General features: G+C 38.0%; 2 protein-coding genes across 5 annotated transcripts in view; one reads left to right on the top strand and one right to left on the bottom strand.

Moving 5' to 3' along the window:
* RNF13 (ring finger protein 13) overlaps positions 1-6,209 on the top strand; it is a 73,781-nt gene extending 67,572 nt beyond the window's left edge. For all 4 annotated transcript variants that reach the window (XM_088132395.1, XM_088132396.1, XM_088132397.1 and 1 more), the window contains 2 exons: positions 1,457-1,537; positions 2,751-6,209. In XM_088132395.1, coding sequence (XP_087988521.1) covers positions 1,457-1,537; positions 2,751-3,145 — 476 coding nt within the window. In that variant the 3' untranslated portion in view covers positions 3,146-6,209. The remainder of the gene's footprint in view (positions 1-1,456; positions 1,538-2,750) is intronic.
* Positions 6,210-10,113: 3,904 nt separating this feature from the next.
* The window catches only part of PFN2 (profilin 2), a 7,330-nt gene continuing 3,111 nt past the window's right edge, over positions 10,114-14,332 (bottom strand). Inside the window, 3 exon segments of the mRNA XM_007431489.4 lie at positions 10,114-12,039; positions 12,042-12,125; positions 13,821-14,013. Of these exon segments, the coding sequence (XP_007431551.2) occupies positions 12,002-12,039; positions 12,042-12,125; positions 13,821-14,013 (315 nt within the window). The 3' untranslated portion in view covers positions 10,114-12,001.

Raw genomic sequence — 14,332 nt, 5'->3', positions numbered from 1 at the left:
TCTCACCCTACATATGTACCTTCTTTTGGACTATTCAATTCTATGCCTCATTTCCCCACAAAAATCAGTTCTTTGGGGAAGGGGTTTATTTTCTGCCTAAATATAGGGAGAAATAGCCAGTTTGGTGTACTGATTAAGGCATCAGGCTAGAAACCAGAAGACTGTTTAGTTCTAGTCCTGCCTTAGGTGCAAAGCCAGCTGGGTGACCTTGGGCCAGTCCTTTTTTCTCAGTCCTAGAAAGGAGGCAATGGCAAACCACTTCTGAAAAACCTTGCTAAGAAAACTGCAGGGACTTATCCAGGCAGTTGCCAGGAGTCAAAAAACTGACTTGAAGCACCTGTTTTAAGCCAGCAAATACTGTTATTTTAGCTGCATATTTATTTTTGAAGAGTAAATGTACTTTGATGGTGCTCTAAACACTTTGGCACTTAGTCTTTCCTGGGCTTTTGCAGCTGCCCACTAGGAAAAGACAGCTTTGGTGTAAGGAATTGCACATAGCTGTTTTATTGGTATTACATATACCCTGAAACATGTTTCACCAAAAGTGCTACATTTACTCTTGTATTGAAGCTGCCATCCTAGTACAGAATTAGAATCCTATAAAATTGTAAGATACTCCTGTCATTTGTGCAATTGGCTGGGTTCATAGGAAGCATTTTAACATCCGGGAGCAGTTACAGTAATATGAAACAGCACAAACCAGCTAAACATTTAAATAAGGCAAAAGGAGGCTATTACATAAAGATTTTTGAAGTACACTCTACTCAAGGGGACTACGTGGCATATCTGTTTTGCTTTTTTGGAGAACAATATAGAGTATATATAGATGCCTTTTTGGATGTTTTTTTCAATTTCCAAGTCTGGCCTACAGTCTTATGATTTTCTGGAGTATCCTATCCAAGTACTAACCAGGTCTGATCCTGCTTAGCTTTCAGGATCAGTGAGTGTTGGCTACGAGCACCACCTGAGCTGGGCGGCTCTCATTTATGTCTAGATATGGCAAGTTTTAAAATAATTACAACTGTGCATGTTATTATAATTGTTCCTTCTTAGTGCATCTAGTGCAACTTTTAAACTGGCAGCAGTTCAGGTTTTCAGACACAGATCTTAATCTAAAACCATCAGAAGATGCAAGGATTGGTCATAGGAACTGTTATAAAGCATTCTCTTCCATTAAGCTATAGCTTTTCCATAGCAGATGTTCTGAATTCTTAGTATAACTATTTAAATGGTAATATTCTGTATAAGAGAGCCAGTTTGATGTAGTGGTTGAAGGCACTGAGCTAGAATCCAGGAGACTGTAAGTTCTAGTCCAGCCGGGTGACTCACATTACTTATAATGCTTTAGATCTCAAACAGCCACCTAGAAGCATTCAGAAGAAATTTCTACAGTGCATGGATTCTTTTTATTTCTGTTTCTGTACTGCCTCTTTCATTCAAAACCTCTCTGCTTCAGGAGATGAGTATGATGTTTGTGCCATTTGTCTGGATGAATACGAGGATGGAGATAAACTCAGAATTCTTCCTTGTTCTCATGGTAAGTCATTACATTTGATTACTTATTGAATTCTTGCTTTGGTGAGGGAAACAAGGATTTTGCTTGTTATACATAAGGAACCAAATGTTGTATATTTGTAAATGCAGTTCTTTTTATTAGACTAAACTAGTAAGCCTGGGTCCTCCAGAATTGATTACATCTCCCAGAATTTCCAGCCATCTTAGTCAAAGACATATAATGATGTATTACTGTTATTTCAAGAACCATTTAGAATATAATAAAATAGGGGAGTGGGGAGTAGGAGAGAAGAAACTTATTCCTATGTTTGTATGAATTTTGACAGCGTTATCAGTATCATCTAGCTGGTGGGTTTGATCTTAGTATTTGGATTGAAACAGGTGACATTTTAAGTGTTAAATAATGATATGGCTGCATCTAAATTCATATTTCTAAAATATGTACTGGCTGACAGTTTGTAACTTCTAAAAAGAATTAACAGAATGGCTGGACTAATTAGACTTTGATACAGCAGGTCAGCATTTGTTACCTTTTCAAAACTCAATTATGCTATTTCCAGTTTGCATTGTGAAATGATAATCCAAGGAGATCCAGGTCATGTGTGTTATTTGAAAGTATAGATCAGTGGCTTGCTGGCAGCTAAAATCTGACATTGCTTGCAGCTAAATAATTTGCTGTAGTGGATTCTGTGTGGTTCACTATCTGTAAATTCCACTTTTATAGCTTTCCACAAACACCAACTTTTGTTGAGCTTAATTTCTCATAATAGCTGAAGTTCACATATAAATTAGTATATGGTGTTTGATTACAGAATTAGGTAGGACCAGTTTCATTTTTATTTTTTGTACTGCATCTTAGGGTTGTAGGCACTATAATAATAGATGTTTTCCACTATCACCTAAAAATGCAAGAATATTCAAAGGGACCAACATCATTTCACATTTCTTAAATTCAGCAGTGACATTTCATTGGCTACTGCTCTGCCATAGAGGATAACGTCTAAGCAGCAAGCACTTCTTTTAAAAACACTACAAGTAGCATCTATGATTTCTTCAGAAGTGAACTAGCTTCTATAGAAAAAATGGTATGAAGTTGGGTGGGGCAGATATGTGTATTATCATAAAACATACATGTAAAATTACCCCCCACGCTGCCTATAACTGCCCATTTCCCCAGACTCCTTTAAATCTCTCTCTCTCTCTCTCTCCCCCCCGCCTCTTTTTTTTCCTGGCAGCCTATCATTGCAAATGTGTGGATCCTTGGCTGACTAAAACAAAGAAAACATGTCCTGTCTGTAAACAGAAAGTGGTCCCTTCTCAGGGAGATTCCGATTCTGAAACAGACAGTAGTCAGGAGGAGAACGAAGTCTCAGAGAATACCCCTTTGCTCAGGCCAATTGCTTCAGTTAGCACTCAGTCCTTTGGTGCATTATCAGAGTCTTACTCTCATCCAAATATGACTGAGTCTTCAGACTATGAGGAGGAAGAGGAGGAGGAGGAGGAGGAAGAAGAAGAAGAAAATGAAGATATTGACAGTAGTGATGCAGAGAATGGAGTGACTGAAGAAAGTGTAATAGTCCAGCTACAGCCCAGTGATGAACAGGATTACAGAGCAGCAGATACAGTTTGAACTGCAAAATGAGCAGTGTTATATGAACTCCTCTCCCCAGAGACCTCTAATCTTATGTACCTGTACATAAGAGAAGTGCATTGCAACCCTTCCACTGCTTCACTAGAAGCTACTGTTCATATAGCATTCTATATAGTTTAATCTCATTACAGGTTTCTTTTCTGTTGTTCATTCAATTTGTCTTTTGAAGACAAGCATTTTAACGGGACTTCACGATGGTAGTAACGGGGTTTCCATCACTAGATATAATGCACCCCCCCAAAAGAGGTTACATCAGCATCTTGTTAAAATGAAGTTGAACCAGGACAGTACATGTATTTTCCCTGCTACAAGGGTGTAAGTAAGCAGTGAATTATTCAGAGTTATTTATTAAATGTATGGTAAGTACTACCCTAAATATCCAGCCAACCAAAAACATGCATGGGTGTACGTCTTTGAAGGCTTCCCCTAGAAGAACCAGCACCTTTTAAAGAACAAGATATGCTTGTTCTGTATTCATCTGTCAAGAGTATTTCCCAACAAAGAGGAATTGGGGCTTTGAGCTCTATGGAGAAGGAATTTGACTGCCTTTTCCATTATCCTATTGTGCTTGCAAGGACCAGGTAAAGAAATCTCAACATGACTTAGCTTAACCCATCTCTAAGGAAATAAACAGGATAACCCCACGTTCATTGGCACACTTTGCTAATGCTCAGCTTTCTTCAGACGGAGATTGGGACCAATGCATAAAGACCACCTCAGAGCACATCACCTACTAGAGCATTTAATTTTGTGTATGCCATATTTGGAAACCATTTTGTGTGCAGTACAGATTCACAAAGGAGGTATATAAGAACATTGAAACTACATTAGCTTGCTAAAACTATGCACATAAAGAAATCAAACTAAGTATTTAATTTGAAAATGAGTGCTCATAGCTATCTAACAGGATTCTACTTACAGTGTATCATGAAAAGAACTTAATTATATAGAAGTGTAACTATGTAAAAAAAAAAAAAAGTAGCCATGCTTCTGTATAGTCAAAATACAGAGATTTTTTTTATATGGCCTTGTACAGGAAAGTTTGAAAAGATGTTAATAAACAATTTTCCACTTTAATAGCCATTTTGCCAGTATATGTGGATCTGCATTAAGACAGACTATGTAAATTCCTTTATCCTTCATAAAATGATAATACCCTTTCCTGCACTACTGGTGTTTAAGGCAGCAGATTTCCAGAAATTTCAATTAGCAGCTCTTACCATGCTTTTTTTATTGGAAAATAATAAATAAATACTTTATGGAAGAAGCTGCGTCTGAGTGGGACCTGTTAACTAGCATGATAGTGGGAAGCTTTTGCGTGCAACATATTAGTTTACTGAATGCAGTTCGGTTCAGCCACAGACCTGAAAACTTATATTGAGTTTTCCATATGTATTAACCTTCATTGCAGCAAATATATTTCAGGATAAAGTCTTATTATGGCTTCCTTTGGAAGCCTCTCTGAATAAGTAAGCACTATCTTCTCTTTCACATATAGCCAAAGCTGCTCAGATAGTTTAGCCTAATGTGCTAAATAGGTTCAAGAAAGCGAACAAGAAGAGGAAGAAAAACACAAACTGTTTATAAATTACTTCAGCTTTCACATTAGGGTTTGTACAATTAACAAAGAATCCTTCACTGTGACTCTTCAGCATGAGTGGCTCCTATGCTTCATCATACTTTTAAATACTGTACCTTGTCCTAAGGAAGGGGCTGCTGATTTAGGAAGTGCTGATACTGACAATATATCTGTCCATCAGCATTGAAAAGAAAGTGTTTCTGGTGGATGAATTGCAGTTAAGTTGTAAAAATGGTTATATCTGACTGGAGGATCATAAATGTATTGTATTATGGCTCCTTCCCTTTGTGCGTGTGCTTGTGTGTGTACCAGTATTCTGCTAGTATATGTATATATGCTAACATACTAACTGAAGCCTACAATTCTTTAATTTCACAGTATCCCTATTGATATTAGTGAGATATTATCTAAAGATTGGATTGAAATCTTTAAAGTTCATTTTTTAAATGTGCAACAGCATTTATGTATTGCCTATGAGCAGAGACAACTTTAGAATGAGCAAATACATATTCTTAATTTATTGAGGCAACTGTTTTGCAAGCTCTTCAATTCACCCTCTGAAGAAAATTAATGAAGATGACTTTTTTCCTTTGTAAACAGTTCGGTAGCCGTTCATCACTTTTTTACTAGTCTGTGCTTTGCCATTTGTCTGAAACAAAACAGTTCCTCTGTTGAATTTATGGCTCTTAAACTTGATGTTTTTGTTTTCAATGAACTGTCAAATATTCATCCTAAAAAGTTAAAAAAAAAAAAAAAAGAACAATATTGTTTACTTGAAGAACATGGCAGGCATTGACTTCAAAATTACTGTTTGACAAGCTGCTTGGAATCCTGAGGCATCCCAGCATTCTTAGGCGAGAGAGTGAAGTTGGCAGTCAAGTTTTCATCCAACTGACAGATACCTTTATGTTCCAATAGAAGAGAATATATGTAATTTAGGGTTGAACTGTGGAGTTCTTGGTGCTCTCTGAGCTTAATTGTTTGCTTGCAGATGTTTCATTACCCAACTAGGTAACATCATCAGTGCTAGTGAGTGTGGGGTTTGCTGCCTGTTTATATACAGCAGCTTGCCCTGCCAGTGTTGATGGGGGTGTGGCTTTCTCCTTGGTAGTTCCTTGATTAGGGTTTTGTTTTCTGCTTGATTGTTTGTCCGGTGTTAATCTGCTTATGTGGGTGTAGGCTGCTGGAGAGGATGTGTTCTGGTCTTTTTGTTTCCTAGAAGACTAGCAGAGTGCATCCATGAATACCAACTAGCAACCAGAAGACAAGATGAAAACTCCTTAATCTCACAACATATGGACAGACTCAGTCATAGTTTCAACTGGGAAACTGAGCATCCTAGACCAAGCTAAATCCAAAAACACTAAGGAATTCCTGGAAGCCTGGCATTCAGACAAATCAGCCATCATTAGACAGAGATAAACCACGTTTACATACCATTCAAGAGATAATAAAAAAGTTAAGAAGGAAACAAAAAGACCAGCAGCTTACACCCAGATAATGTGATGGAATGGAATTATGAAGGCCAGGCTCAGGGAGATAAACATTTTCTTAGCAAAGAGGATGAGACTGGCACCTCCCTGAGGAATTCACGCTGTTGTGGCTGGATGACTTTGGGAGCTAGGGTTTGAGTCTGAGAAGATTGATGTCAGGCCTAGCCCAAGGAACTCCAAGAGACAATGCCAATTCAGTCCAGCTATATTTATTAGCTACAACCTCTAGCAAGAATCTTCCCAGGCTAAAACCCCAGCTCCCAAAGTCATCCAGCCACAACAGTGTGAATTCCTGAGGGAGGTGCCAGTCTCATCCTCTTGTTCCTCCCACGCTGTTCTGGCGAGCTAAGAAAATGTTTATCTCCCTGAGTCTGGCCTTCATAATTCCATTCCATTACAGATAAACAGGGATTAACCCCAAACAAACTATCAAGCAGAAAACAAAACCCTAATCAAGGAACTACCAAGGAGAAAACCACACCCTCACCAACATGGGCAGGGCAAGCTACTGTATATAAGCAAGGAGCAAACCACACACTAGCACTGATGATGTTACCTAGTTGAATAATCAAACATCTGCAAGCAAACAACCAAGCTCAGAGAGCACTGAGGACTCCACAGATACCTATATGTATTTGTACAGAGTTAAACTATTCTATCATCCATGGATATAAAGGGGCTTCAAAGCATAGATCATTTATCCATAGTGTGTGAATACTTTAAAAAGAACTAGTCACTGTATGAAATTAAGGGAAAAAATGAAAAAGACATTATTTACACGGTTAGTACAATATTTTAGTGGGAAAGGAGAGGTAATCCTGTAGCTATTAGACATAAAAATAACAGTATAGCACATTTATAGAACTGCCTTGTGAAATACAGCATGATGTCTGGTGGAAACAGTTTGGTTTTATTCAAGAAGGCAATAAAGGACTGGAGAGGGGATGGTAGAGAACAGCTGTATTCCAAAGTGATTTACTGAATTAAAATCAGTTACACCAAACTTTAGACAGCTTTTAGATTATGAGGCCTAATGGATTATTGTTTTGCCTTGAAAAATAAAAGGACTTTGAGCAATGGTGCATAGCCATATGTTGCCTGGTGAACTACAGAATGCTTTCCATCACTGAAAGGGTAAAGCCCTATTTTTGTCTTTTGAGGAGTTTAAAGATGGGAGTGGGAAGTCTCTAGGAAGTAGCTGCCATTCCATTTCTTGTTGTTGAGTCGTGTCCGACTCTTCGTGACCCCATGAACCATATTGCACCAGGCCTTCCTGTCCTTCACTGCCTCCCTGAGTTTGCTCAGTTTCATGCTCATTGCTTCAGTGATGCTAACCATCTCATACTCTGCCGTCCTCTTCTCCTTTTGCTTTCAATCTTTCCCAGCATCAGGGTCTTTTCCAAAGAGTCCTCTCTTCGCATTAGGTGACCAAAGTATCTGAGCTTGAGCTTCATTATCAAATTCCATTTCTTAAATATCTTTAATATGATTTAGAGTGTTTGGGTCTCCTCCTCCTATTCCCACTCCTTATTTTGAAAACGTATACAATATCAGGCTGTACGTGGTCCATGGACTGTCCATCCCTGTATTACCGCAATACTTGGAATCATCTCTAATTGTAATATAACTAATCTTAAAGCCACCAAGTTACTTACCAGAAATCAGTAAAAATTGAGAGGTGGTAGTTGGGATTGCATAAAACATTGGAAGAGTGATAATGCTAGAAACCAAGGTCTTCCACTGAAGCTGAATAGTGAGAGTTTTCAGAACAAAAATGTAAACTTCAGAGTGCGGCTATACTAATCAAGATGCAGTGATAGTTCTACATTTGAATATCTAGCAACTATTTTCTGATTGATCAAACTGGCTTAATGAGAGTTTCAGTTCAATGCAAAGCAAAAGCAACATTGGCATAATATTGAATACAAATTACTTCTCCCTCCCAAACCTGCTGAAAAATGTGATATTTACTAAAGAACCTTCAGAGAAAAGGAATTACTCGCTTAAACTCAACAGGATTGCATGGTAATTAAATTTATACTGACCTTAATAGAAAAATTTAGCGTAAGCATAGGACATGTATTCTGTTAGTAGCAAAGCCAAGTGTTCAAGATGCTTGAAATGGTTACAAAAATAGCCCACATCTTTTTTAAAAAAAATCTACAGTATATTGCATAAGTATTATACCTAAGCTAAACTGACCAGAGATACAAATTTCACAATATTTGGAACAACTTGCTTCTAAAAACCTCTATCTTGAAATGACAAGCAGAATTTTAAGAACTAATATTCTTGAGGATAAATTGAGTCATTATGGCTGCCACATGTAGGACAAACAGCCCATAAATACAGGCTGGAATGTGTCAGAGTAAAAGTTCATCTCCCTTTCTCTTCAAAGAAGATAATTTTTTTAAAAATTATGGGTGTGATCCTAGTTATTTCTGGGATATAGGCTTTCCATTTCAGCAAAGGGGAAGTATGTAGTGAAGGTCTTCCCTTGATTGGGAGCAAGAAACTCCAATGCTGTGGGTGCCCAACGAGCAGTAAGAACTGAAGGTTGCATGACAGGGACAAATTAAAGATCATCTATCCCATCCCTGGATCCCCAAACAGTAAGCAGTGGAGATGGAGCTATTTTCTCAGTGGAATCAATGGAGGGAAAATTTGAACTGGAAACAAGAGTAGTTTTTCAAGTTACGCCAGTTATAAGGCACATGAATCTAAAAACAGAAATGATGGTTGGACTTTTTACTATACAAACCCAGTTTAGTGACACCATGTAGCTGATCTTGATCCTGGTTACTATTGGGATGGGAGAGAGATGAGGAGAAAATATTAGGGCTGTAAGCTAGTCTGAGAAGTTTAAAAAAAATCTAAGAGGGAGGCAGCAGCAAACAACTTCATGAATGAACATCAAATATTACTCTATTAAAAACTCCTAATTCTAGGACTACTTCCAGAATGTTATGGCAATTTTCCTAGACCATCTTTAACACATAATTCAGTATTCCATAGACTACAAATCTTGGATTATAACATAGCAATCTTGAATCATAAAATGCCATTTTCAGTCCAAGGCTAAAAAAAAACAGTTTTAGTGGTTCTCTGTTCTGGAAAAGGGTAACAATTATCACATTAATACAGAAATCCACCAAGTGGCCTGCTGTAGTCTTCGCACATTCACATACTAGAGCCTGTTCACTACTTCAGCCACATACATTGAATACCATTAACTGGCAAGTACCCACTTGCTATCACTTCCTCATGCACGCTATCAGCTGACATGCCTCCCTGTATGCACCCTGATCACTGGTTCACAAGGATGGATCAGTGGCTGAAAACTAGAAACACTGGAATAGAGCCAATTTTTCAACAGCTTATCTAATTATATGACCGCGTGTAGTTTTTATTCTCCTCCCCAAACTTTAACTCTTGTGTAACAAAAATTGGAACACTACTTGTTTAAGCAATTTAAGGAAAAAAGAAGAAAATTAGTAGAATTTTATGTCAAGAATAGCATCCTTTGGACAGGAATAGAATGTGAGTACCATACCTGCAGTTGGAAATCTTGAACAGTAATATAAGCTTTTTAAAAACAGTTGCAAGCTACTGGTTTTGTTGCAAAGCAGTTCCCTTACAGAATTCAAGCCTTATTGGTGTAAGTCTACCTCAAGTTTTATTGCTGAAAGCTAAGATGCCCAGGTAATCTTTACAATGCTAAATTCAAAATTCTGTCATTGCCATTATGACCAATGAGTAGCTCTAAAATGTGAGCCAAGGCCCAGGAACGTACACAGCATTTTAATTGATGGGGTAGATATGTCACCACAAGGGTAATGAAGAGAAAAAAAGCCACATAACACACTAACTCTTACTTTATTTGGTTGGAATAAATTTATTTCATCTGTCTGTAAACAAGGTGTTTAATAGTTATGGCATTTTTTGAAATGCATATTAAATCAGATGAGTTAGACTGTATCCCAGATGTAACAAAGTGCAGGGAAATAAATGAACAAATCAGCAACAAGAATTTGTTTAAGTCTGTACATTATCAACAAGGCTCAAACAATAGAAGCAAATACTAGAGTGTCCCTAAAGTAGTGCCATTCAGAAGAAGCCATTCTTGTAGTTAAAATCCATCTCACAATAGCAACAGATCAATTTTTTTAAACATTAGTATGGCACAGAATACATATTAAAAATTTATCACAAGACAGCCAACTCAGTTATTCCAACCAAGACCATCTCTCATTTTCTCTTTTGTATAGAGAGTTCTGTAGTTCTCTTTTAAATGGACAAACATGTTAGTACCGTGCTCAAACTGACAATTTGGTTACACATGTTTCAGATGACTAGTGCACAAGGCAATTTACTTCACAATTTCTGCAGCTAGGGCATGACAGGCCAAATGAAAATTAGATTTGAAATGGTATTTATCTGGACTGTTTTATTTTAAAACTACCAACCTTCAAAACATATACTGGTATCAAAGCAGCATGTCTTAATTTCTCTGTCAATGTTCCAACAGACTGATGTCAGTCAAGGTGCTACCTGTATAACCAAAGGTGGCAGTTTGCTGACATTGACACTGCAGTATCATATAAAACCCAAGCTGCAAATCAAAATTGGTCCTATGAAAAAAAATGAAACTGGACACACTCCAGATGGTTACACTGGGATATCTAAAGTCCATGATGGCAGCCTTTTTACAGTTCAACTACAGAACAGGAGCTGGCAAAAAAAGTTACGTGCCTGAGCTATTGTGGTGATGGAATGTCCCTGGGGATTCATTCAAGATGGTGATGGTGGTTAGGTGATGGGAGAAGTGCATCGGCACCTTTTCATAGTTTTGCAGTTACCCTTTTAAAAGCAGGATGTGCTTCAGACATCATGAAGTTTGCAAGTCTACACAGAAGAGCAACAACAAAACTAGAGCAACAATTTTAACAGCTTTCAAGCAGCAAATTGGTTAAACAAACCAGGCACTGTATTTAAAAAATGTATTTATAGATAGAAGATGGAAGCAAAGAAACAAAAAAGAAGTGGATGAGGACAAGGGGGAAGAAAGTAGAGATATGCATGCACTTTACCCCTCCCAACCATGCTCTACAAAGGAAGACTAATGAGCTGTGTAAATGCTCAAAGTGCTAAAGAGGCATTGATCAATCTTGATTGTACAATCGGCACCTTTATTTCACTTCATTTAAATTGGTTCAGTTCTCAATGTCACATTAATCGCTAAGACAAAGCAAAGTCTGGACTTAGCATGATTTTCTTCCCAAGGCTTCAATGTATCATGCATATCATCTGTTTGCAATAGATGGTGCCAGATACAGAATATGGATACAACAGTGATTAACATATCAACAAAAAGAGTAACTGAAGCCATGACATTAGGGAAAAGATGTGTAAATAAATTGCCATCTATAGGCTGGTAGTACGGAGAACACAAGAGGGTTGTGATGAGAGTTGCTATGTGAATGGGGAGAGGTTGCTTAGACATCAAACCTCTGCAGGTATAAAGCCAGTTCATTAGCTTTCTTATTGAGTGTCCCTCTTTGGACAGTATCTCTTTCCCATAACCATAACCAATGCTGGAGTACACAAGGAAACAAGGATGAACAGAAATAAAGAAAGAATAACACCTTTCCCCACCAACAGAGGGATACAAAGGAGACACAGGTTCATTCCCCATCACCCTGCATTGCTAATAAAGTTTCCACAATGTAGTTTACTGTCAGGAAAGTTTAATAGCAATTTTCCCTAATACTTAACAGTCTGCCTAGCAACTAGAACCCAGAGTCTCTCAAGTATTTTGCCATTGAGTATGCCTTCTTATTCAATCCGCCTCCATGGACCCCTTCTTTGCCCATTACAAAGACCAAGACTGAAAGAGAAGAGAAAAATTACAAAAAAAGTGTGTTAGAAAGAAATTATTCCAAATTTTAATTAAGCACTGTAATAAGAATATTCAGACATTTCACATTAGAACAATCATTTACATAGGATTCTTTGTTTTGAACATTTCTTTTCCAAAATCAAAGTTTTAATAAGAAATAATGTTTGCAGACAGATAAACTTTCTAATGTCTGCTCAGTGTCTAATATTTCATAAGATATCTTCTGGGATAGGAAACCTCAGGAATTATCTTGCAAATAAATAAAGCAGCATATACATGACATGGAATTATAGCTGAAATAATGACAATAAACTTTTTATGGCAAACCAGTTGATTCAAACATGTTCAGAACTGTTTGCACGATAAAAGTACAGTGGTACCTTGGGATATGAACGCCTCTTCTAACGAACTTTTTGGGTTACGACCAGCTCTGGCCACAAAAATTTACCTCAATGTGCGAACTCCACCTCAGGGTACGGTCATTTTTCCCCCCGGACACGTGGTCCGCGGCTGTTTTCCCGCCGCAGCACGCCCGGCCGTTCTTCCGCCGCGCCTGGCCGTTCTTGCGCCACGCTGTTCTCGCGCCGCGCCCGGCCGTTCTCCCACCGCGCCACGTGGCACCCGGCCGTTCTCCCGCCCCTGACACGTCGTCCGCGGATGCCAGAATGGATTAACGGTAATTACATTGAACCTTATGGGAAAATTTGCTTCGGGGTGCGACCAAATTCGGAGGGTGGAATGGATTAACCGGATTTACATTGAACCCTATGGGGAAATTTGCGTCGGGTTACGACCAACTCGGGATACGCCCAGAGTCACAGAACGCATTAAGTTCGTATCCCGAGGTACCACTGTAACTTAGAATTACATAGTTCTGAAATATTTAGAAATATATTTGTATGTATGTTCTCCTGTATGCCAGCAGATGTCACTAAAATATATAGTAATTCTGTTCTCAAGATAACCCTATGTTCTCACTGCAAATGAGTGTCCATGTAGAAATTACTTTACTTCTTCTGCAAAGTGTATACATAAAGTCTTAAAGTTGGTTAGATGCTGGACTTGTATCTGAGTGAACCATATTCAAGTCCACATCTGAGAGTGAGTGACAATTAGCCAGTTGCTCTCTCAGCGTATCCTACCCTAGAGGACTGTTATTGGGGGGGAAAAGTAGGACACCCATCCTCTGAATCTTGAACTTCCAGAGATGTCAGGATATAAATGTAGTGAATAAACAGTAAACATATCTTTCAGTATACATTTATTTATGTTAGAAATATAATCAACAGAAGTGTTTGGACTGGCTTTTTGAACTCTGAAGCCAAAAGTAATACCTACTCCAAATTCAGAAAATGATTTAATAGAATACATGTGAGCTTAGTAAAAGTCTGTGAACTATTTAAATGAGTAGTTAGATGGTTCAGGATGCCCTTGCCCTCCAATGCCACATGCTTATACCCCAAAATTAAAAATTTAGGTTGTGTTTTTGAAAGTAATTAATTTAGCCAACCCATTTACATTCTGGACATCTAGCCTTAATAGTGTGAACCTTGCACAACAGTGTGGACAAAACAGTTTTATGAACAAATTTTATTGGACATAAACTGGAGTTATTTATTGCCTGTGTATTTTCTACTATTTAACAAGACAGCCAATCAAACAGTACTGGAAGTGAAAGCTTACCTCGTCCAGCTCTGCCTACAGCAACATTATATGTTGGTTCGCCACCTTGGCTCTTTGTCCTGATGTCCATTGTACAGTCACCATCCACATACAGGCTATCTCTGATCACAGAACACTTCTTTGCACCAAGAGTCAGACCGTTGGTAAAAAAACCCTCGCGGTCTTTTCCTACAATCATATCTATTTCTATAGGCTGTCAAAGAGAGAAATCCAGAATTTTAGTTGAATCTTTCATGCTGTACACTGAAGAACCTATGCAGGGATTGCATATGATCTAATAGCACCTGCCCCAGCAATCTAAAATAAAGTGGGAAATCTGAATTCAAGGGGTTTTCTTTTAACTATAGGGTACACAGTCTTTTCTAGGCAGAAAGCACACTTTGATTTTGAGTCGCACGCCAAGAGGTGCACTCTGAAAAGTAAGTGAGCCCAGAACAAAAATTTAAATAAATGAAACATAATTTTAAATAATTTTAAATTAAATTTACTTAATGTATGATGTGTTTTCAATA

This window comes from Python bivittatus, unplaced genomic scaffold, assembly GCF_059951505.1.
Source record: "Python bivittatus isolate LINGU-HERP-01145 unplaced genomic scaffold, Pbiv_v1 ctg000980_np1212, whole genome shotgun sequence".
In the NCBI taxonomy this organism is placed as follows: domain Eukaryota; kingdom Metazoa; phylum Chordata; class Lepidosauria; order Squamata; family Pythonidae; genus Python; species Python bivittatus.
Note: the sequence above shows the minus strand (reverse complement) of the source record. Positions and strands in the feature narration are given on the sequence as shown.